The sequence below is a fragment of the Lissotriton helveticus genome, chromosome 6 (genome assembly GCF_964261635.1).
Source record: "Lissotriton helveticus chromosome 6, aLisHel1.1, whole genome shotgun sequence".
NCBI lineage: Eukaryota > Metazoa > Chordata > Amphibia > Caudata > Salamandridae > Lissotriton > Lissotriton helveticus.
In genome coordinates this window covers 1841556325-1841580497 of record NC_136067.1, presented here as the reverse complement: position 1 = coordinate 1841580497, position 24173 = coordinate 1841556325, and the positions used below count along the sequence as shown (strand labels likewise).

The window sequence follows — 24173 nt, the reverse complement described above, 5'->3', positions numbered from 1 at the left end:
GTGAGGGTCAGATGTTTAACACTGACCAGCAAGATGTTTGCCTTTGGTGTTTCGGGTTTGATCATGATGACCCCGGTTTCTTGTGTCAAAAGACTAATCCGAAGGCCCTGAAAGAAAGAGGCTAAGTTGTTCATGGCCAGAGTGAGGCATGAGAAGAGGGGTAGTCAAAAGTCTGGCCCCAGATCAAAGTCGTAGTATCCTCATTCATCGAAGTCAACGAGGAAGTAGCGTAAGAAGAAGCGGAGTCCTGGTTCTCTACACCACTCTTCGAAAGATGTGTCGTTGAGATCATGGTCTTGGCATCTGGCTTCGGAACAGGGCCAACTAGATGTCACATTGGTGCCATATCCGGTGGCTTTCTTCTCGTCTTCTTCAGCACCAGTGCCGCAGCCGACTTTACCTGGGCGTGCAGATACGACGCCGGCCTTGGATCCAGCTCCTCTGCAAAAGCCAATGTATCCAGCCTTCCCAGCATCAGGTGGGGACCCTTCCAACGTTTTGAGTGCTATGTTTAGCATCTTCAATAGAGTGATGACTCCATTTGGTGCACCTGTGGGCCCCCTGGGAGGCGTTCCAGCGCCTTACCAACAGACTCCTTTCATGCCGATAGGCCAGGTTTCCTGGCCGACTCCAGCGCTGGTTGATGTTCCAAGGAAAAAGACTCCCATATCCTTTACCCATCCCATTTGTTGAGGTATCACAGACGCCGCTGTGCTGTCTGCCTCCGTTCCGACCCTTTCCGCCCAAAATAATTTCCTTTCTACGGACAATCTTCAGCTCCTCTATCAGGAGGTCCAGTCATTACTTCAAAAGGGGCAGTGGATTTGGTCCCAGAGCAGGAACGGGGTCAGGGATGCTGTAATCCTGGTATTTCCTGATCTCCAGAAAGGACAGTCGTTTTTGGTCAGATCCTATACCTTTCGGTTTTTTAACTGGTTTCTCAAGTTGGAAAAGTTAAAGATGCTTACCCTAGCTCTGGCGCTTCTTGGCTGGCGAAAAAAGAATAGATGTTTTTAATCGACTTGCAGGATGCTTACTTTTACATTCCTACTCTGAAGTCGCCCAGGAAGTATCTCTGCTTTAGGGTAGGGTCTCAACACTATCCATTCACGCTCCTTCAGTTTGGTCTTACTTCTGCACCTTGAGTCTTCACGAATGTGGTGGCAATGGTCGCAGCTCATCTCAGAAGATTGGTAATATCCGTATTCCTTTACGTGGCCGATTGGCTCTGGAGTTGGTGTTGCATCACTTGCAGTTGACGACTCCGTGATCAACCTACGTTTTTCCAACAACCAGCCCTCTCAACGTATGCTGTTTATATGGGCTGTACTGAACACTACAGTGAGTTGAGCCTTTCCTCCTCTGAGGATTCTGGACATTCAGGCTATGATTCCAATGTGTCAGAATGGAGCAATGGTTCCAGTCCTGAACATCTTGCCTCTGTCAACCTCCTGAATCGTACTGGTCATCCATGCACCCTGGCACATGAGGGCCCTCCAGTGGTGCCTCCACAGGCAGTGGTTTCAACACAACAGTATCTTCAGGCATCTGTCAAGATCTCCTGAGACCCTGCAGTAGATCTTCAGTAGTGGGGTGCGCAAGGCAGTCTTTCTCGAGGGAAGCCACCTCACCCTCTTCCGGTGGCCACAGTTATAATGGATGACTCCACCCTAGTGTGGGGAGCCCCTATGAGGGATCTGAAGATCAGATGACTTTGGTCTTCAGAGGAACAGCTGTTTCATATCAGTCTGTTAGGAATGAAGGTGATACATCTGGCTTGCAAGGCTTTTCTCCCTTCCATTCGCGGTCAGTCAGTACAATTCTTGATAGACAATCCTACAGCGATGTGGTACATAAACAAGCAAGAAGAGTAGGATCATACCCTCTGCATAGAAGCTCTGCGACTCTGGCCCTGGGCTCAGAATCCTCAGATTTGTGTGATTGCAAATCACATGACCAGAGTTCTCAATGTGCATGCAGAAAGTTTTAGCTGGAATTTTTCAGCTGACCACGAGCTGCATCAACATCCGGAAGTGGTTCTGCACATTTTCCGGTTATGGGGTTCTCCTCATATAGACCTTTTTGCCACTCTATAGAACACACACGGCCCTTCATTCTGCCCCCTCTAGTGTCCAGTGCAGGCAGAACATGTTTGAATTAATCTGTAGCTCCCAGCAGTTTTACGCGTCCCATATCCCCCACCACCCACAATACTCATGATTTCTCTGGTTCTGAGGAAGAGTTGCTCCGACTGGGCCCAAGTTCTCTTAATAACCCTGGGTTGGCTGTGTAGGGTGAGATACACATTTCCCTGTGCCCCCTGCTCCGTCTCAGGGTAGCTCTCCTCTCGGAGTCGCTGGTTTTACACCGCCACCTCCAGAGCCTGCACCTACATGCCTGGAGATTCAGCTGGGAAACCAGAGTTCCTTTTCATCCACCCATCCCCCCTCCCGATGTGGTAGATGTTATTTTATCACCCAGAAGACACTCCTAAGTCTTTTTATGCTGGCAGATGTTCTAAATGTGTTAAGTGGTGTAGTGACAATTCTTTAGACCCTTTAAAGGTTTGTTAATCGGTTATTTTAAATTTTGCCATGTTTGTTTTGGTGCAGCAAGGCTTGCAGTTGCGACAGTAAAGGGTTATTTGTTTGTCCTTTCAGCTTTTCTGTGTTTACCAGATCAACCTTCTCTGTTTAAGTCTCCCATAGTTTTAAGGTTCATTAAAGGTCTTACAAATAAATACCCTCCCACTCCTGTCATCATGCTTCATTTAGTTCTAAATTATCGAATGTGTTTTCCATTTGAACTTTTACATAGTTGTCCCTTGAGATTTCTTAGGATTAAAATTTTTTTTTCTTGTTGCCGTAACATTTGCAAGACAGTTTATTGCGTTACAGGCTTTAAGTGGTAAGCTCTCTGTGGAAAAGTGAATTTTGCCTTGCCATATGTGCCTACGTGTTCCCCATCCTATGTTATATGTGCATGATCGATATGCATGTATCCCCCTCTGATCGATTAAAGATGCAATTATAGTTGTGTCCAACTCTAGTATGCCAGTATCCAGTTCTCGTGAAAGCAACGAGTATTGGGCCTATGTTGCCACGTTTTACAGTGTGCACGTTATTTCATTGAATTGTCCCCGTTTCTAGGCCTCAAAAGGGCCCGGACACCAGATTCAAGCTCCAGTCTCCTGAACCCACTCCGAGGAGCGATGCAGCCCCCACCTGCATCCCTGACCCTTCACTTACTTCCTGCCGCGCAGCGCGGTGCCCGGCCTGGCTCTGCCTGCCTGTCTGCCAAGAGTATGTTATGCTTCCAGTTATCAGTCCAGCTTTCCCTTGTTGCATTCCTAAGCTACTGAACCGCATAAACAGTTTCAGCCATGGTCTAGTCTTTCTGTCTCCATGTAAGAGAAATACTGTATTAATATTCATAGAATAATTCCTAGTTCACGCAATACATGTAGAATAGATGCATGCACCAGCCTTAGTGTCAAGTAGCCTTTGCCCTGATAACTTTTAGATTCTATCAACATGTACTCCAAACACCAGATACCCGATATGCTATAGGAACATGTCGTCCTGACACCGCAGACTTTTAGTCTCCTCTTCTAGTGCAGAAGTCATAGCCCCAGTTCTCCCTGGTAACACGTCATTGCCCGTTTGCGCGCACCACTAGGTTAAAGGTCCCAGCTACTCTCAGGTAGCCCCCTCCATGTTTCCGCCCACTCATGACACTTCTATGACGTTTCACATCACATGTCTCAGTGCACGCCCTGTGCACGCCGCCTTCTTCCACCCATGTGTTCTTATCTTACGTTTTGTCACAAGTTACGCCTACTGTATGTAATGTAATGTTGTACTATATATATGCTGCACTGTCGATGAAATGGTGCAGCTGCCTTCCTTTTAATTTTATTTCAGGCTGTCCCGTTCCAGTCCCTTCCCTTTTGCCTGAATAAATCCTTCTGACTCGGACACATCGGATCCTGCCTCTTATTTATTGAGCTATCTGTTATTGTTAATGTAATTCAAAAATAGTCCCGGTATTATTTATTTATATACCACATAATGGCGCCCGAATAGGGACGAGCCCCTTCCTCACGCGCTGGCGATGCTACGCAGGCCCCCTGACCCTCTGCAGCCGTGACGGAACTCTACTGCGCACCGGCAGATATTTCTGCTTCAAGTCTCCCTCAGGCCCACGGAGGAGACGGAGACTGCGGTCCGACATCCAGACGAAGCGGTGTGGAATGCGGTTCGTCCCGACCAGAGCCCAAGCCGAGAGAGCAAGGTCCGAAGTATCCGGAGGCCCACCTGTAACCGAAGTTTCCGAAGTTCGTAGTCCGACGTCGTAGCAGTCCAGTCCAGTCCGAGGCCTTCCAGTTTCTGCTTCCCGGTGAGTACCGTCGCGGGGGAAGTATCTAGACAGGATCATTAGTTTGTTCCTGGTCCGTTGGGTTTGGGTACACAGATCCAGTCCGAAGTATTCACCTAGGTGGATACGGGTCCGACGTGTCTCTTTATGGGACCGGTATGTTCTGTACTGTTTTAGCAGTGCATCCAGTAATTCTAGTAAGTTTCGTTCTCGAGAAATTCATGTGTTCTGTTTTCAGTGTATCAGGTAGTATTCTGTTCGAACTGTTATTTATGTATTTTTATGTCGTGGTATGAGTGCTTTGTTAGCTATTTTATTACTGTGATTATTGTGTATTGTGTTGCAAGTATATAACCGAAATGCCTCTGTTCTCGAAATTACGTCAGTTAAAGACCAGAAAAGGGTTACTCGAAGAAGCAGTTCCTGTCCCTCCTAGGGACAGTCCAGGACATTTTATGTATCACAAGCATGGCTTAGATGCCATAATATATCTAGACTTATGGGCGGACTATACTAAGGAACTAGAAGAGAAATATAGATGGCCCGTATCAGGTACATGGGATGCCGAGTGCATCATGCGAGTAGAAGAAGCATTATGGAAAAAGAAAGCCAGACAGTCCCAGAAAGATGCCATCGAGTTATGGCGCAAAGAATCTCATAAAAGAACCGAAAGAATTCAGAAAAACAGAATTAAATAGGGAATCTGCAGAAAAAGCCCAAGAAAGGGAATTAATTGAAGAAGGTGAACGAGTTAGAGCAGAGCAGAACAGTCAGACAGACAGAGAAATGCCCTTATTAAAGGTATGTATCCTCTTCTTGCCGGGGGCTTGCCAAAAGCAACCCCGGAAGCACCCTGTAATTTTCCGCCGCCATTGGTCCCGACTAAGCTACGTCATAAACCGACCGCAGCTGATATTTTTCTTTCGTCCTATCTGGACGACACAGTACCAGCCTATGCAAATCCTGTTCCGCCTGCTCCCGTTAATAATGTAATTCCTGTTCCTCCAGCCGCTGGTCCCGTGGGTCCAGTTAATATTACAGTACCTGTTACAGCACCCCCGGCCCAGCCCACAGTACATGTACCCGCTTTGCCAGTCACTCTACCAGCACGTACAGTATTCACCGACGATTCTAGTTTAGGAGCCGCGGGGGGAGGTTGTCCTCGTACCCCGCCTCAACCGAAACGTCTGACGCTGCATGAACTAGCGTTACAGCGTACGCCAAAAGTGTCTACATACGTAGATATCAAGCGAGCACTTACTGAATGTCGTTATGATCCAGTTCCAGGCGAGGATCACATGGTCATATATTCATTACGTTTAAGACGGGTTGTCGGCTATTTGGACACCCTGCCCGATATGGGAGAACATCTAGACAGAATATATCGTTTTATCCGTATAGGAGTGAATCCAGGAAGTATTCACGAAGCCATGGTTCAAAGAAAAGTCGAGACTCAGCTCATGATTTTAAAGTTCCTGATTAACTGTTTAATAAGAGAGCAAGATTGTCCAGAAAAAGATCAAGAAGAACTGAAAGTCCTGACTAGGTGGAGTGACAATATAGCCGATGGAAAACACAAGACACAAGGTTGTATAGAGTATGTACAAGAAAATTCGTAAGGAAATAATACGTATACACCAGAAAGAGGAAGAAAAAAGAGCAACCGAGAAAGAGAATGACTCTTCTAGTGAAGAGGTAGACAACGAGAATCCCGACAGAATAGCGTATGTAGGTAGAACTAGACTTTCCGACCGACATTCACGCCTAGATTACAAGAAAGCTTTTCCTCCTCCAGCACCAGAACCGTGTTCTCTTGAGCAAGTATTTCAAGCTACCGATCACATTCTGAAATCACGAATAGGGTATAGCGAGCTTAGTACAATGCATGAACAAGAACTAGCCCGATCAGCAGTCCGATGGACTAGTGATTCTACCACGTTTCCAGACGAAATAGTGGCTCAAACGTTTCTGAAACTGCCCCCAGCCGAGCAACGTCTGGTGGGTATGTATATGATCCAGCACCTCATTACACTGTATGAGGAACAGCATTCTGATCCAGGTCCTTTACATGATGTATTAAACGAGTTACTACAGTACAGACGGAAAGGTCTAGGTACCGATTTAATTAGTGTCATTCTAGAACAGCGCCACAAATACCGAACGTTTCTGAATCCACATTTTGTTCACGTCTCACCCCCAGGAAGTAAATCATTCTACATAGACAGACAGAATCCGTTACGAGAAGTACACCCAGTTAAGAGAGAGGGGGGTGGTCTAGAACGAGTATTTGTTTACACCCCTATCACAAAAATAGAACTCTTAGAGATGAAAAAGTTAATTCCCTGTCATGATAAAGATCCAGCATGGTTCCACCGTGAATTAAAGGACATGCTCCGTATGGGAGAATACACGTATCCTGATATCATTAAAATGCTAAAGGTCCTGTTGCCTGCGGGCATATATGAAAAACTCAAGGAAAAAGAATGGGAGGTGGGAGAGAAAAAGATAGATTGGACAGAATTAGAAGCTGAAGATAATACACGAGTACCAGGTACCGGTCTTGGGGATAAAGCTAAAGCTTTGCCCGAATTATTAATACAAGTTTTGCCAAGATTACTAGCCACGAAAAAGGAAGATTGGGATGCCATCTCAGCCTGTAAACAGAAACAAGACGAAGATACTAGTGATTTTTATTCTAGATTTGAGAAATATTTTATTATTAATAGTGGTCTGAAAACAAGTAGTGAGTCGTACCCTCATCTTTTTGTCACTAAACTAGTCGAGAATTCAAGTCCACAAGTTAAAAATCGAGTACTGAAAGTCGAAAGTACATGGCAAGCTAATACTCCGTCACAGATGCTCCAGATGCTCCAGTATCACCAGAACAGAATCGGGGAAGAGCAGGAACATGAAAGGAGACGTATGAAAGACACGAAAATGAAAGTATTAGTTGCACAGTCTGTTCCACAAGACAGTCAGAAGAGAAATCCGAATCAAGCCAGTCATCCAGCAGTTCCCGTTAAAGGGACATGCAATTACTGTAAACAGCCAGGTCATTTTATAAATGAATGTGCAGTTCTGAAACACAACATAGCTACTGGTAAGACTAAAGAAAGACCACGTCCGCCTAGACAAGAACAAGTTTCACAGATTTCCCAGCCACCACAGAATGCACAACAGACAGTTACAGCACCGCAGCCTATAGCTGCAACACAGCACGTTACACAGCAGATGTATCAGTATGCACAGTCAGAGTATCCAGATTATCAGCCATATTCATGAAACAGCCTAGAGAGGGAGGTAGGCTTGCCTCTCATCGAGATTCCTGTAGATCAAGAGGGTCCCTATGTACACAGTCAAGTATTAGGGAAAGACAGAAAGTTTCTGATTGATACAGGGGCAAGTAGGACTACCATCAGTCATGACGAGGTTCCAGGGGCTCCGCTCTCAGGCTCTAGAAATGTTTCCCTTGGATTTTCAGGAAAGCCTATTGTTAATGAAATATCGAAACCAGTTACTCTAGAAGTTGGTCCATTGTCCCGAACTACAGATTTGTTACTCACGAAATCTTGCCCAGAAAATTTGTTAGGCATTAAGACACTGAAAGAATTAGGAGCAGTCATATGCTGCTCCCCAGAAGGGGTCCGTTTGTTTCTCCGTGACTTTAAAGGTCATTATGTATTACGTGATTTTGATCCAAGATTATTGAATGTACCACCGCATTTATGGGCGCAAGGTCCAACTGATGTAGGTTGTATGCATATCACACCCCATCGTGTGACTCTAAAGCAAGGTGTTGTTTTACCACGAATCAGACAGTACAAATTGCCACCTGAGGCTGTAGCAGCCTTATCCAAAATTATTGACGAGCTTATTGTTCAAGGAGTGGTTGTAGAAACTGACTCCAATATATGTAATTCTCCTATCATTCCAGTCCTGAAACGTACTGATCCAAATGCACCTCCAGTTTATCGATTAGTGATTGACCTTCGAGAACTTAATAAATGTATTATACCACAGTACCCAGTGGTTCCTGATATTCCCTCACTCTTGACAGCCATTGATTCTGAAGCCACGTTCTTTACAGTTATCGATCTCAAGAACGCATTTTTCAGTGTCCCCATTCATCCAGACAGCCAGTTCCTTTTCGGATTCTGTTTAAATGGAAGAAGCTATAAATTCACACGAGCTCCTCAAGGTTTTACAGAAAGTCCTAGCATCTATAGTCAAGCGCTGAAAAGACAACTAGACAATATTCACATGCCAACTGACACTGCCCTGCTCCAGTATGTCGATGATCTACTGAACGTGACTGCGAGCGTGCGTCACTTACAGTTCTGTATTTTCTGGCCGAGATGGGGCACAAGGTGTCCCCTTCCAAATTGCAATTCTGTGTCCAGCAAGTGGTCTACTTAGGACACTTACTGTCCAAGAGGGGTAGGCAGTTGACACCTGACCGTATCCAGTTAATAGCACGTCTTCCACAGCCCAAGACACAGAAGGAGGTACGAGCTTTTATCGGCCTCACTTCTTACTGCAGACAATGGATTCCTCAGTATGCATTTCTAGCCAAGCCACTGATACAGTTAACGACACAGGAGGCAGCCGTATCGACTGTCCTCCCTTGGACCCAGGAACATACACTTGTTTTTAATGAGTTAAAGAAAGCTTTATGTAATGCACCTGTTCTAGCAACACCGAACTACAGTAAGCCTTTTACACTTTTTGTCACTGAACGTGATGGTATTGCATTATCTGTTCTTACACAAGACCAAGCAGGACAATACAAGCCCTGTGCTTATTTTTCTAGCACATTAGATCCAGTGGCCCAGGCTCTGCCTGCGTGCCTCAAGTCAGTTGCAGCCACAGCTCTAGCTATCAGACAAAGTGATTCCATAGTGTTAGGACACTCCCTGACAGTACAAGTTCCACACTCCGTGGAAGTTCTTTTAAACCGAACACAGACTCAGCACTTGACAATTGCACGTTTAACAGGTTATGAACTGACACTGTTTCAGCCACACATAGAAATCAGACGCTGCAACATTTTAAATCCAGCTACACTGTTACCGTCAGTTACTTCAAATCCTGCCACACATGACTGTGTGGAAGTTGTTAACACCATGACAAAGCCAAGACGAGACTTGACAGACATTGCATTACCTGATCCAGACCTGACACTTTATGTGGATGGTTCATGTATGAGAACAAGTACAGGAGAACTAGTAGCCGCGTATGCAGTGACTACTGAAACTGAAGTTATAGAAACACATCGTATTGACACCCTGTCTGCTCAAGCAGCAGAGCTAGTCGCTCTGACCCAAGCCTGCATACGTGCCAAGAACCTGAAAGTAAACATATACACAGATTCACGTTATGCATTCGGAGTCGTACACGACTTTGGAGTGCTCTGGCAGGAAAGAGGTTTTATGACTTCTCATGGAACCAAGATTCAGCATGGTCTCCTCATTCAAGCTCTGTTAGATGCAATACATTTACCGACCGCTATCGCTATCATGAAGTGCAAGGCACATACGAAAGTCACTGACATCATTTCCCAGGGTAACGATCTAGCAGATCGAACGGCCAAGCTCACAGCTCAGACTCCAGACATTCCAGTTAACACGACACAGACACTCACTCCAGATCAGAATACTTGTATGACAGTTAAGGACCCTACACAAGATGTCATAGACATACAGTTACATGCTACTCCCGATGAAATAAAGAAATGGTCCGAACAAGGAGGGGTCCAGACAGATCAAGGATGGTTGACGAAGGGAAAAGCCACATGGTTTCTCCCCGACTCTATGGTTCAAGTCATTATTAACACCGCACATAGTCCAGCACATCTAGGAGAAAAAGCCATGTTAGACAGTATCCAGAACTTTTGGTTCAACAAGCATTTACGAGCAGCAGCCAAGCAGAAAGTACGTACCTGTATGATATGTTGTCAGTTCAATCCAGGTAAAAGTGTCCCGGTGGATTCCATCCTCCTGACCACCCTTTTGAAGTCCTCCAGATGGATTATATTCAAATGGAGCGATGTCGAGGTTTCAAGTATGTCCTCGTAGTCGTATGCGCTTTGTCCAGGTGGACAGAGGCATATCCAGTTCCAGATTACACAGCTGCGACCACTGCCAGGCAGTTGGTTCGTGAGTATTTTCCCCGCTATGGATTACCTAGGGTCGTGTATTCGGATAACGGCCAGCCATTCTCATCCGAGCTCATGAAACAAGTTTCCCTTCTGTTAGGGTACCAGTGGAAGTTCCATTGTGTACGCCATCCTGAAGCAGCCGGTCTCGTAGAGAGACATAACCAGACTTTGAAAATCCGAATCGCAAAAGTGTGTGCAGAGAAAGGTGTAGATTGGATAATAGCACTGCCAGTTGCCCTTTTTTATATGAGAATGGTCGCTCACTCCCGTTCAGGTCTATCTCCCTATGAGATAGTGTTTGGTCGTCCCCCCAACATGTGGGGTACACCTAGACCCCGTACCATAACCGATGTTGACAGTAATATGCTGACAGATTACCTTGCCTCCTTGATGTCTGCACTACAATCTTGTCGTTCACAGGTTGCCGCTGCATTTCCAGACAACACCGAAGTGAAACCGCATGAGGTCGTTCCAGGTGACCTGGTTCTTATAAGGAACTTTGATCGTTCAAGTCCGCTGGAGCCTCGCTGGAAGGAGCCCCGTCTCGTCCTCCTCACCACCCGGACTGCGGTGAAGGTCGAGAACCGAAAAGGGTGGCTACACGCGAGCCACGTCAAGAAATTCCATGGACTTAAAACTAAAACTTTTCTCAAGGACTGCCCCGTTCTCAAGGACTACCCAGACAATGAATCTAAAATTCCCCTGTTAGAGAAAACTCCGCAGCAGGAGTATAAATCCAAGTTGAGGTCTAGTAAGTCAGCCAGTTTAATTGTCTAAGTCCCTCTCGGGTGAAACGGTTAGACAGGTTCCTGACATGTATGAGATAGACCCACACAGTGAGAGAGTTAGTCAAAACTCTAAGAGATGTATCGTTACTCTGTTCTTTTCATTGTTCCTAAGTTTTATGGTTACATGCATAAGTTATGCTTTACATTTATGTTTTCCTATTTCACATGTACATATGTTTTCTAATGTTACAGTAGAGCACACATTTAGTGATCTGCCTCCTCACGAGTTATCCTATCGTCTTGCTATGCGTAATAATACTTTTATCCGAATGCTGCATTATTCACACCAGACCAGCAATGCCACTAATTGTTGGGTGTGTGGTCGACTCCCCCCTTTCCAGACACCGAAGGGAGTTCTGCCACTCTTTCCTTATCCGTTTTCACATAATGGTTCGTGTGGAGCATGGTCCACGTTAACGTCATCCTCAACTGATATATCCCTTCTGAACCGAACATGTTTCCCAGACAAGGAAGGTCTGTCCCATAGAACAGGATTAGATCTAGAAAATGAAGTATATGATTTAGGTAATTATTCCTCGAATTTTATGGTTTTGAATGTTCAGTCCGATACTACTCCAGATTTGCCTGCTATTTCAGTTCTACCAGTCAAAGGCGAATTATGCGTCAGAAAGAATGGTTCCGCACATGTAGGTCATAGTGATTGTACTACTATGGTCGAGTATAGTGACAGTGGGAAATCTATTTTCAAAGCCTCGCGTCATTCTTATTTTGTTTGTGGTCAGACCGCATATGTTCGTCTGCCCCTCGATTGGGATGGAACATGTTACATTGCCTTCCTACTGCCACCAGTTTTTCTAGCCCCATCCGATTATCACAGAAACACACATCTAGTACACGTTAGACATAGAAGGGAGACTGAGTCCCCAATTGTCGATCAAACTGAAACTGCTCTAGAACAATATCAAGACTTCAATAAAGGTTTCTTTTCCTTTATAGGCCCTGTCCAGAATAGTAAGTTAATACGTAGGCTAACCAGAACTCTTGAAGCAGTAGTGAATGAGACTACTTCCGCTCTAGGTAACTTAACCGAAGAGCAATCTGCTATTAGATTTGTCGTGCTCCAAAATCGTCTCGTTCTTGACGTCATACTGGCCGATAGAGGAGGAGCATGTAGAGTCATCGGATCTAGTTGCTGCATTTTCATTCCTAATAACACGCCGTCTGTTTATTCAGCTATAACCAGACTTCATAAAATTGCCCATCAGTTACACCAGAATCCAGGCACCTGGACATGGTCCGGTTGGCTCTGGAGTATTATATCTGCCTGGGGATGGAAAGTATTGTCATTCCTAGGTATAGCAGTAATGATCATATTCAGTTGCTGCCTCTGTTTACAATGTGGCCCTGCGATTTGCGGCATGTGTGCTACCTCTTGTATTCCTAGTCCTAAATCCCGCTCCAAGACAATTCGAGACGAGCAAATGATGCTATATGAACAGATAGATGGTATCATGAATATTGATGTTTCCTGATGGAAACGTAGGGCACAAGGAGGGAATGTGGAAAAGTGAATTTTGCCTTGCCATATGTGCCTACGTGTTCCCCATCCTATGTTATATGTGCATGATCGATATGCATGTATCCCCCTCTGATCGATTAAAGATGCAATTATAGTTGTGTCCAACTCTAGTATGCCAGTATCCAGTTCTCGTGAAAGCAACGAGTATTGGGCCTATGTTGCCACGTTTTACAGTGTGCACGTTATTTCATTGAATTGTCCCCGTTTCTAGGCCTCAAAAGGGCCCGGACACCAGATTCAAGCTCCAGTCTCCTGAACCCACTCCGAGGAGCGATGCAGCCCCCACCTGCATCTCTGACCCTTCACTTACTTCCTGCCGCGCAGCGCGGTGCCCGGCCTGGCTCTGCCTGCCTGTCTGCCAAGAGTATGTTATGCTTCCAGTTATCAGTCCAGCTTTCCTTTGTTGCATTCCTAAGCTACTGAACCGCATAAACAGTTTCAGCCATGGTCTAGTCTTTCTGTCTCCATGTAAGAGAAATACTGTATTAATATTCATAGAATAATTCCTAGTTCACGCAATACATGTAGAATAGATGCATGCACCAGCCTTAGTGTCAAGTAGCCTTTGCCCTGATAACTTTTAGATTCTATCAACATGTACTCCAAACACCAGATACCCGATATGCTATAGGAACATGTCGTCCTGACACCGCAGACTTTTAGTCTCCTCTTCTAGTGCAGAAGTCATAGCCCCAGTTCTCCCTGGTAACACGTCATTGCCCGTTTGCGCGCACCACTAGGTTAAAGGTTCCAGCTACTCTCAGGTAGCCCCCTCCATGTTTCCGCCCACTCATGACACTTCTATGACGTTTCACATCACATGTCTCAGTGCACGCCCTGTGCACGCCTTCTTCTTCCACCCATGTGTTCTTATCTTACGTTTTGTCACAAGTTACGCCTACTGTATGTAATGTAATGTAATGTTGTACTATATATATGCTGCACTGTCGATGAAATGGTGCAGCTGCCTTCCTTTTCATTTTATTTCAGGCTGTCCCGTTCCAGTCCCTTCCCTTTTGCCTGAATAAATCCTTCTGACTCGGACACATCGGATCCTGCCTCTTATTTATTGAGCTATCTGTTATTGTTAATGTAATTCAAAAATAGTCCCGGTATTATTTATTTATATACCACATCTCCCTTCACAACCTTCTTTCCTGAGAAGTTGGTTCTGAGAATTCGGGTGGCTTTCCTGCCGAAAGTGGTTACTGCTTTCCATTTGGGTCAGTCCATCACCCTTCCTATTTTCTATCCTCCTCCAACTAAAGAAAAGGAGAGACTTTATCGATTGTACCCCAAAAGGGCTGTTATTTTCCACGTGGACAGGACACGTGAATTCAGACTGGATGATCCGCTTTTTGTGGGGTATGTTGGCAAAATGAAAGGGAAGGCGGTTCACAAAAGGACTCTGTCAAGATGGATTATCCTTTGTATTAAGATCATTTACGCCATAGCACACAAGGAACCTCCAGAAGGTATTCATGCTCAAATCTACCAGAGCTAAATCTTCTTTTTCTGCTTTAGCTTAAGGAGTCCCTGTGGCAGATATTTGTGAGGCAGCAATTTGGGCCTCCCGTCACTTTTTTGTGAATCATTTTTTAAAATTCTTTAGTGAGGACTGACAGTCACTTAGCTCGTTCTGTTTTGTAGGATTTGTGGGTATAGGTAGACATCCACCTTACTCTGAGTGTGAGACTGCTTTGGTACTCTATTCAAAATGTGAGGAATCTGCAGGTAGATGTATCTATTAGAAGAACAAGTCAATTACTTTTGGTATTACTTTTTCTGGTGGATATAGTGTCTACCTTGCGGATTCCTCACCGATCCTCCCCCCTTCCAGTTGCTTGTCTGCATATGCCAAAGAAGAGTGTGTATTTAGTATGTATATGGGTTTCATATACAGATCTTTGATTTAGAGTTTAGAAACTGTAATTGCATTTGCCATGTTAGTTCCATCCGCTCGCCTTGAAGGTACCTGAAACAAAATGGGTGGAAACTAATGTCAGCACGCTGACGGAGGCTTCTTATCGCTCCAGTGACAACCAGCAGTGCTGCATACGGAGCCATGTGGAGACAGACTCCCCTGTTGACGTGGGAGAGCTATCGAGAAATTGTCAGTGGAATGCTGGCACATGGGATATTAAAAAAAGGAGGAGTCTGCAGGTAGACACTGAATCCACCGAAGGTAAGTAATTTGTTTGTTTGGAAGATCAGTGATTAAATATGTTTTCTAGTAGTCTTGCTTCTGGTTTTCCATACCTCTGTCACCTTCATCCAAATTTGTTAGGTATTGAGGAGTATTCTTTAGAAGAACAGGTTACTTTCTAAAGTTATGCTTTGTATCAATAGCTATAGATGTAATATCTGTTAGAGGAATCATTACCAACAGTATGCAATTTATTCTCCTTTCAATCCAAAATCGAGATTGCACTCCCAGTTTTTCCTGTTGTTGCCTACCGGCTACAGCAAGGTGAGCATCCATGTGAAGATCTGAAGGTGAAGGGTCATATATTGGCATTTCTTTGCTGCTTGTGCTACAAAGTAGTCATTATTATTGGTATATTTTGCAAGTTCTTATACTTTCCTTCATTTGCACAGGGGGGCTTCAGACTTCCTGCTCCTTCCTTTATTTGTTGTAATGTGATCTAAGGGTCAACCGTCCAGCGGCTGCATGTGCTTGATTGAGCACAGCAAAATCCTTATTTGTGACATTCCAGAGGCCTGACTGACCCCCAACAAACAGATAATTAAGGCAGTCATATGGGCTTGTCTTATACTTTGCTCAAAAAGTACTCCGTGCCCATTCCAGAGATATTTATTTCATCAAACTTTTTACACAGCCTGTTTAATGCTTTACCCTGCTTTTCTTACTTAATTATCTGTTACAAGAATGTTAATATGAATTGCAGGGCAATTGTGATACTGTTTCCTGCCCTACAATTCAGACACTACTTCAGCTGTTAATATTTTCTGGTTACCTTATTGGTACTTGCTGCGTCCCGTTTTGATGTGCAGTGTTGGACATTTGGATAGGGATGCTGTGGGGCTTTGCCTCAGGAAAGGGGACATGAATGCTTCCTTCCCCTGATCTGGACACTTTAAATCGCAGGGCAAGATTTGTTATGTCGCCAAGTAGTAGCATTTTGTGAAAATGATTTAGTTGAGGAACTTGTGCTAGGGTTCTAATAATAGGGTTGAGTACATTTTTGTTTTTCCAGTCTTAGCTTCTTGTCATTTATCTTCATATTATTTTTATAGAAATAGTAATTTGTCTGAAAAGCATTTGTCTGTTAGTCTCCAAGTGCAAAATAAAATTCCATCAAAACTGTGTAAAATGTATTTCTGCTGTGGTCTTAGTTTTCAGTGTTAAGCTGCTTTAAACAAAAATAAAACAATCATTGTTTTTCAAGTTCAGTTGTTAATTTGCTAAACCTTCGTTATTTTTAGGTACTTTGTTTACAAGAAGTGCAAGAAGACCATTACCTAGCACAGATAAAGCCAAGTTTGGAAGCCCTGGGTAGGCATGATGCTTATTTCAACAGTTTTTAAATGTATTTCCCACAATGCTTAAAAGGTATTCTAAAGTGCACAAAATCTGATTGGAAATTCGTGAAAATCTGAATAATGGAAAAAGTATTTAAAGGTTGGAAAAAAATAGGTCCTTAAACGTAACAAGTAAAATGTACCATTTAACTAGCCCACAGGTAGACTGCTTATGTTTAGCCATTCCGGTTCTGGCCAGAGGTTTACAATTGCCTCTATCCAATGAGAAAAAAAACATTCTTTACTTGGACTCGCTATGCCAGTAACATTGCATAGGAAACCTGTTTATGGCGGTGACCCAAAGAGATGTTTCCCTCTTCCTTGCATCTTGTTCTGTGAAGCTTGCCCTTTTTGTGCCAAGTAGTTTTGCTATTGCCATGCAATGTATTGTTACACGGCATAATGATTAACTTAGTGACAATGAAGTGTCATGCTGGAACAGGATGCACTCTCCTCAGGTGCTTCTCAATCCTCATCAACATGAGGAAGGAGGAAAAGGGCTGTCTTGTTTTTGCCTGCAGTATATCTGCCCTGAATAATATGAACAATGTAAGGTACTGAAGGCTGGTAACAGATTTGGTCATCACCGTTCCACCATATTAGACAACTAAATTTCCCCACTGACCAGGGCTGAATCATGTTCTAATACGCCTACTAAAAAGACGTTGAACCCTCACCCACTAAGGTGGCATGTTTAATCAGTGGGCTCACCTCTTACCACAGTGCAGATATTTTTTTTACTGTGATGGGCCTTTCTTCTTCATGTAGTTATTACTGGGGTCTCCTCGATGTTGCCAGAATAGCTCTGTAATTTGAGTATGTATTGACTGGATAGTACTCCTCCCTGAAAAACACTTACTTTAAACCTCAGGCTTATGACGGGAGTAATCAATTACTTCACAGTAGACTAATGGATTTATATTGGTGTCTCTTTGTGCCACATCTAAAATCTGAAAGGTTTTTGCAGTCAACATGTTGTCTTTGGTATGTCCCTTTTCTATAAAGAGGCCTGTCGGCGTAGTGGTGAAATCCTTGGACCTAATATTGCTTCTGTATTCTAAAATGTGTCTTGTAACTACCCTTGTTATCTTCCCTATGTTTTGAAGATTACATGGGTAAGTATTACATTATACCAGATGGTCAATTTTACAGTTGGTATGTTTCCTTAATTCTCAAGGGGTTTGAAACCATGTCTTTTTTTTGCTAGATTTTGTGTTATTATATACCTTGTAACTGCTGAATAGGAAATGGACATCCTCTGTTGCCAAATCCCATAATGTAGGGTTTACAGTTTTCAGTCTTGTCCTTTTTGCCATTCTGGACCAGAACGTACCTGTTGCAGTTGCTTTTTTTTTTTATTAAACAGAACAAATGGGACAGTTATACGCAAATACAGAATTATGTTCATTGTGTGGATCAATCGAGTAAAGCAACCCTGGTCATCGTACATGTTACATATGCTTTTTTTTTAAGAGTAAATAAGATTTTCATATTGCATGTTTCTAGTTCTAAGAATAGACCACTGTTTATTCATTATTGTTTTTTTCCCCTACTTATTTAGGGATGAAAGTGAAGGAAGTTACATACTTAATTCGAGTAGATATTCCTTTATACTTGGTTTCCAGCAAAGGAACCTCTGTTGTTGTTCTGCCCTCTTAGCCTGGCAAAATCTTCTCTTGGAGTATGTTGTAGTAACTAATTGTTTGTTAGTACTCCGTCTCGTCCTCCTGCTTCCACACCCTCCGCCTCCTACGTTAGACCTTCAAATGGATCCCCCTCGAATACAGAAAGACCGCCACTCACGCCCTGGTCACCAACAGACTCGACTAAGGCAATGCACTCTACGCCAGAATAAACAAAAACCTCACCCGCAAGCTAGAGAACATCCAAAACGCCGCCGCAAGACTGGTCCTCAACCAGCCAAGACACTGCCACATCTCCCAGCACCTGCGCACACTCCACTGGCTCCCCAGTGAAGCTAGAGTCCCCTTCAAGATGCTCACCCACACGGCCCTCCACGACACCGAACCAGCATACCTGAACAGCTGACTCAAATTTCACGCACCCCAAAGGACCCCCCGATCTTCCCTGCTCTCCTACGCTGTGGTCCCCCGCACCAGAAAGACCGCTCCTTCTCCTTCCTCGCGGCCCGAGCCTGGAACGCCCTGCGGCTCCACCTCGGACAGACCACATTGCTTCCCATCTTCGCAATAAACCTCAAAACCTGGCTCTTCAATAGTATTGGTCGAAAACCAAGTTCTTTAGGTCTTGGAGATTCTTTTTTGTACCTTTCTTTGCTGCGTCTAACCACCATGATCTTGGCCTTCCTCTTCTCCCTTTTCCTTTGATTCCCAGCATAATGTTATTTTCCAAGGAGTCTTTTCTTCTCATTATGAGGCAAAATATTCTGCGCTTAATTTTGATCATAAACAATTCTAGTGAAAGTTCCAGCTTGACCTGGTCAATCATTGATTTATTTGTTCTTCTAGCAGTCCATAGACTACGCAAAAGCCTTCACCAGTACCAGAGTTCAAAGGAGTCCATTCTTCGACTGTCATTTTTATTGGTGGTCTAGCTTTCAAACCCATACATTATTACATGAAACAATATTAGCGGAGATTGTCATTTAGATATGGCAGCAGATGCAGACACTGCTGTTCTCTCAGATACGCTTAATGCACTTGGCTTCTCTCACCTTGTCAGTTTTTCTCACTCATTGTGCGGGGCACAAGTTGGGTGTGATCTACATTAATCATGATCTACTAAAACTAAATAATGCTTTTCTTTAACATGGTCTATCTGATTGCTTTAGTGTTTAAGGTTAAATTGAACATCCCACCAAATATGTATGAGAATTATTGACCAGGTGGTTGCTCTCACACACTTTATGCAAAGTAAAATGATGTCGTTTTACTGCAGTATTGGAAGCCAGCTTGCCCACAATACAGGATAATGTAGAAAGTGCTGCCACAGATTTCAATAAATAGATTACTACAGCAGTGATGGGGATCACTTCTCTCCATATGGTGAAGCAGAAAATGTCTTAACTGCCCCTTGGTACACTAATAGTCTACGATCACACAAGAAGAATTGTAGAAGGCTGGAACAGAGATGGAAGGAACACAACTAAGCTGACAAAAAAAGATCACTTACAGATCGCTGTAAGAGAATATAAAACAGTGGTTTGTATGGAAAAATCACGGCATTTTACTTAAAAATTAGAAAACAAAAAAATCCCATTAAGAACCTGTTTGCTGTGATCAATAAGTTGTCCTCTTCTAATAGCGAGTCTTCGAATCCCCAGTCACAAACTGTGTGTAATCAGCTGGCAGACTGCTTCCAGCGTAAATGGAAGATATTTATCAAGAGTTATTTCTTGGCACTTTGCCATAGCCTTAGGTTGGTTTTGAATAAATGTGCTGGTGACACCCAAATCACTGTACTTGAAGTTCTCTAATATGTCGGAATCGCAAATCAAGGATTTGCTATTGACCTCCAAATAAGGTGCCCAATCTGTCCCTTGTCTGATGCACGTCCTACACTTGTTTCTCAATATCATCGCCAAGTCTTGCGGCACTCTTTAACCAATTGGTAAAAAGTGTGATTTTCCCCTTAGTTTGAAAAGAAGCGAGAATAATTTCCTCAACTTAAAAAATATATTTGTATACTATTACAAATCCTATAGCATTGAAAATAATGTACGCCTGTTTAATTATTGTTGTTACCTAACAAAATGTTGCAGAGAGCCCTGAATCAAGAACTTAACAGTCCCAGAACGTCACAACTTGCTAGATAGTCCCAGTACGACTTTAGATCAGGCACAGCACAGATTCTGTACTGGTGTCAGTTGCTTATGACATCAGAGGCATTTTGGATCAAGGAAGGACAGTCGCTCTGATCCTGTTACACCTCTTTGCAGCATTCCACACAGTGGCACACTACTTGTTAATGGCCTAACTATTCCTGCTGGTGGAAATCAAAAGCAACACCCTTAAACACTCTCTTCAATCCTGACAGAGTGAACACAAACGGTACAGTGCAAACCTTTCAGGTCTGAATCCTTCATTCTACCCTATGGAGTCCCCATTAGCCGAGTTGGTGCAAACCATGGTTTTATGGTAGCAACATATGGACACTGTCCAACGCCGTTAAGTCCTTAGACATCACCCTGGACAGAAAAATGTAATTGAAAGACCACATCAACAACTCGGCCAAAGGAGCACTTTACACACTAAAACGCCTCAAGAAAATCCTACCTTTCATTCCCCCTGAAGATTTTAGGACGGTAGTGCAATCACTAGTACTTTCAAAACTGGATTATGGTAACACCATCATCACAGGAACTCAGAAATCTCACCTTGCCCCCTTAAGTTCAGTTCTCAACATGGCAGCCCGCCTAATAACAGGTTGCAAACGGTTTGAGCACATCACACCGGCCCTCTGTGAAAGCATATGAGAAAGAAAAGAGAAAAAGGAGGAAACCACAGTAAATGAAAAATAAACTGTGATGAGAAATTACATACTTTATCATGCATTAGACATGAATCCTGGGTCACACAACCACACATTTTGATAGAACCAAATTGGTATATTGTAATGCACACCAGTTTAAATAGACCGCAGTCATCTTTGTCGAGTATATTAAAAACACAGAAAGGTAAGTTAATAGAGTGATGGCTAAAGGACAGGGCAGTCCGATCCGGTTTTAGGGGAAGGGGTTGTGTGTGTTGTCTGGGCACTGTGACACATCAAGGAAGGTTGTCAGTGGTGATGAAGCATTAGTGTCCTTGGACATTAAATAAGCAAGCAAAGGTTCCCAAATATCTGTAGGACGCGCCCGTAGTGGCGTCAATTCGCACAAATGTGACAGTTGTTCGGAGCAATATGCAGTATTCCGCACCAGTCCTCCACCTTCGGTCCTGAGCATCTTCCCCAGTTCTTGGCTATCCTATGATTGACTAAAAGAAGCAACATAGCAGTGAGCCTGCGATTACCAGCCGGAACGTCCTTGACATAGACCAGTAACCCCACCAGTGGGGTGCGATCAATTTGCAAATCTGTTGCCAACTGTATGGTCAAGAGCACTTCCTTCCAAAAATTGGCTACCCTTGTGCATTCCCATGCTAGGTGGAGAAAAGGTGCCTGCAGTGCTGTACACCGAAGACGACTAGGATCACAGGCCAGACCCAGCTTATGCACCTGTGTTGGGGTATGATATATACAGTGTAAGAATTTGAAGTGTATCAGCTGTAATATATAATTACGTGATTGGAGCTCCAGTTGCCCGCAGCAGAATGTCTAGTGGGAGTCTATCAAGGCAAGCCGATGTCAATGTCCCATAGCGCCCTAGCGTGGGGGTGGTCACTGGAGAATATTGCTAAACAATGATGATTAGTTGCCTTATCAGTTTACGAGGAGAGGGCGTGGTGAGGATCTTTCTGAGTGCTTGAAGTGTCGGAGGCTGTGCTCAAAAGGTTTCGTGAGTGGTGAGACAGGTGGCCCTGATTTGATAATATAAGATGTCTAGCGTGATGAGTGGGATCAGTGGCCATTGACTGCTGGAACGTGTCCCTACGGTATAGAGCTTAAAAAGTAAGGATGTTGAGGCGGTAAGCCCTTTGCTTGGCACCCTTATCCTGTAGTGGTGGCATCAAGGGGTTATCACACAGGAGAATTGACAGAGCATATATCTGAGTGAGCCCTACCCTCTTCCTATGCCATCCCACGCCCAACAGACACTTTCTACTGTATCTATTTCCGCTCTGGGTGTCTTGTATGGAGCATACAATGCTGAGGTCAAAGACCAGGGATCCGCACAGTCTCTTTCCACTACAACGTGGGGTTAGGATTTGGGTGGATTCAGAAGTGTAGAAATTGCACCTTGGCTCATAATGCATAGAGGGTCCTGCCTGGTGCCCCATCCCTCCTTGAGCGAGAGGCAGTGCATTTCCCAAGAAATGCGTGGTTGGCTACTTGCCTGTGCCAAAGTGAATGTTAGATATAAGAAACCTCAGGAAGGTGCCCATGAGTGGTAAGGGGACGTTGAGAAATAAATATAGAAATGTAGGGAGTACCACCATCTTGGCAATGGGGATTCGACCGGCCAGCGAGAGAGGAGATTTAGAACCTATGGGAATCCCGGCTTCCGGCCATTCAGTCGTACAGGCAAAATTCTGTCCACAGTTCTGTGTGTCGCGGCTGAGCCAAATGCCCAGATATCGTTCTGGACCTTCTGCCCACTTCAAAGGGTAATAGGTGCTGAATGTATGTGTTTGATCTGTGAGTGGAAATAGTGTGGATTTTCCTCAGTTTATGTATTCCGGAGAGGCCCTCAAAGTGAATCACTTCCCATGATATTGGCACCAAGTTTGCACATGGATATCACACGCACACCTCCCCGTGTGAAACCAATATCGCAATACATATAATGTTGCCTGCGCCTGGCAGCTAAGGGCTCCATCGCTAAGCCGAATAGTAATGGCGAAAGTAGGCAACCCTGTTGAGCGTCTCTGGTGATCGGAATGGGAGTAGAGATTAGTCCATTCAGGCGCACTTGCGCTTTTGGATGTATGTATAAGAGTCTGATGCTACAGATAGAGGTAGGGTGGAGTCCTAATTGTTGGAGTAGAGGAAAGAGATAGTCCCATGCCAGCGAGTCGAACGTCTTAGTAGCGTCGAGTAGGGCTGCCATTGCCTGTATTTGTGGATCGAGGTGGTGCATGACCGCAAATAGGGTGCCCGAATTGTGCGAGGTTGAGCGACCAGGGATGAAGCTGGATTGATTTGGTCTCACAATGTTAGGCAATGGGGGCAGCAGTCGATTCACCAGCTTTTTGCAAATATATTTTGCAATAGTGGCCTATAAGAGTCGTACCTGGATGCAGGTTTGTCGGGTTTGAGGAGTGAAATAATTACGGCCTCTCTGCGGGATGGAAGTAGACTGCCTACCCTCAAGGAGTCCTCAAACATGGCCAAAAGATGCGGGGCTAAAAGGGCTGCATGTCCTTGATGAAAGTAGGTGGTGAAGCTAGCAAGTCCTTATCACCTGGGAGTAAACTTATGGTCTGAGTGATTTCTTCTATTGTAATGGGGGGATTGATATATTCTCTATGTGCACTTTCGAGCCAGAGGAGCTGAAACGTGTCAAAGTATGCAGTCAACTCAGTCCTGTCTTAGGTCAGGGTTGCAGTATACAATTGAGCATAGAAGGTGGACATTGTTTTTAGAATTCCTGAAGAAGTGTCTTGGAAGATTTCATAATCATTTAGTAGTTCAACTACATATGTGGAGGCATGTGGTTTACGGAGGAGGCTCAGTAGTGTTTTCCAGGGGCGGTCCCCTTCCCCCTAGCAGCTCCCATGGGCATCTCAAACTAAATACTTAACTTCCCGCTCAGCTTCAGTGGAGCGCTCCGATATTTTCTCCCATATAGCCACTAGTGTGTTTGGATCATTGTTATGGTGGTAGTCTAACTCTAGTTCTCGAATGTCTCGCTCAAGTCTAGCCAGTTGTGTGCATAGCGCCCTCAGCACGCTTGCCTGCATAGAGATGCACGCTCCCCGCAGCACCACCTTGGACCCCTCCCATAGCTTTGATGGAGATGCCACTATGCCTACATTATGTTCAAAATATGCAGCTAACTCCGCTCTGATTTCCTCCCGAAACGCTGCATTGACCAGTGCCCCCGGAGGGAGGCACCGTGAAAATGCACTGGGGGGGGCAGAGAGGGTCTGAGGAATCGACCACTCCAACAGCACTGGGCCGTGGT

At 44.4% G+C, this 24173-nt stretch overlaps 1 protein-coding gene across 7 annotated transcripts in view; it reads left to right on the top strand.

The window, feature by feature from the left end:
* ANGEL2 (angel homolog 2) overlaps positions 1–24173 on the top strand; it is a 427641-nt gene that overhangs the window by 159971 nt on the left and 243497 nt on the right. For all 7 annotated transcript variants that reach the window (XM_078649760.1, XM_078649759.1, XM_078649764.1 and 4 more), the window contains one exon: positions 16310–16379. In XM_078649760.1, coding sequence (XP_078505886.1) covers positions 16310–16379 — 70 coding nt within the window. The remainder of the gene's footprint in view (positions 1–16309; positions 16380–24173) is intronic.